The 798-nt window shown below is 48.2% G+C and overlaps 1 protein-coding gene across 1 annotated transcript; it reads right to left on the minus strand.

Moving 5' to 3' along the window:
• Positions 1 to 18: 18 nt before the first annotated feature.
• On the minus strand, positions 19 to 525 carry H310_14739 (hypothetical protein; the record flags this gene model as incomplete). The annotated part of the gene is made up of 2 exons (XM_008882665.1): positions 19 to 214; positions 293 to 525. The coding sequence occupies 2 exons, from the start codon at positions 523 to 525 to the stop codon at positions 19 to 21; spliced, it is 429 nt and encodes a 142-aa protein (XP_008880887.1).
• Positions 526 to 798: the final 273 nt, after the last annotated feature.

Below are 798 nucleotides of genomic sequence, written 5' to 3' on the forward strand. Positions count from 1 at the left end.
GGTAAGATTATACATTATCTACAACAAAACAATTTCAGCTGAGCTGATAGCATCGATGGCGTCAATATCCTTAGCTGGATCAATGGTCTCTTGGACGGCAGAGTCAGCCATCAAATCAGCAATGTCACTGACGTCCAGACTGTCCCCCGGCAGAACGACCTCAACGCCAGCGCCTTCGATGAGCTGGCACTTGCGAAACCCATTCAAAATCACACTTTCAGGTACCGCGTTCCACGCCCAGTAATCCACTCAACCATTGTAGTTCTCGATGGACCCATCAGCTTGAGGTTACGGTTGGTGGCCTTGCTGTTCCGGAGCTGGCGCCTGATTTCCGCGAGTTGCGTTAGGGCAGTAGCCATCCAGGAAGGCCGACATCCCAACCTCGGCGACGCGCTGAATGGCACTCATACGGTGGTGATAGTCGACTGCCTTGTTCTTAAAGAGCCGCACATGAGCTTTCTTGCCGTATTTGAAGGGTGGACGTCCTTTACGACGTGTTGGCACCTCATCGTAGACGTCAGCCATGGTTGTCGATTGACGAGTCAAAAGGCGCCGACCATGCTTTTGGCGGCAAAAAATCCAGCGAAAACCTGCGAAAATTAATTTTCCCTATATAAATTAGGATATCATTAGATGGTAGAGGAAATATGTATTATAAGAGGCATTATGTGGAAGGAGGAAAAGAGGAACACCTTTATACTCTTTACTCCCTCCGATCCAAAAAGATTGCGCGAGTTTGGAATTTCCTGCATCCCTCCTGGAAAAAATGTTCGCCGCTCACCCTATATTTTGATATAT

This window comes from Aphanomyces invadans (assembly GCF_000520115.1).
Source record: "Aphanomyces invadans strain NJM9701 unplaced genomic scaffold supercont1.83, whole genome shotgun sequence".
Classification (NCBI taxonomy): Eukaryota; Oomycota; class Saprolegniomycetes; order Saprolegniales; family Verrucalvaceae; genus Aphanomyces; species Aphanomyces invadans.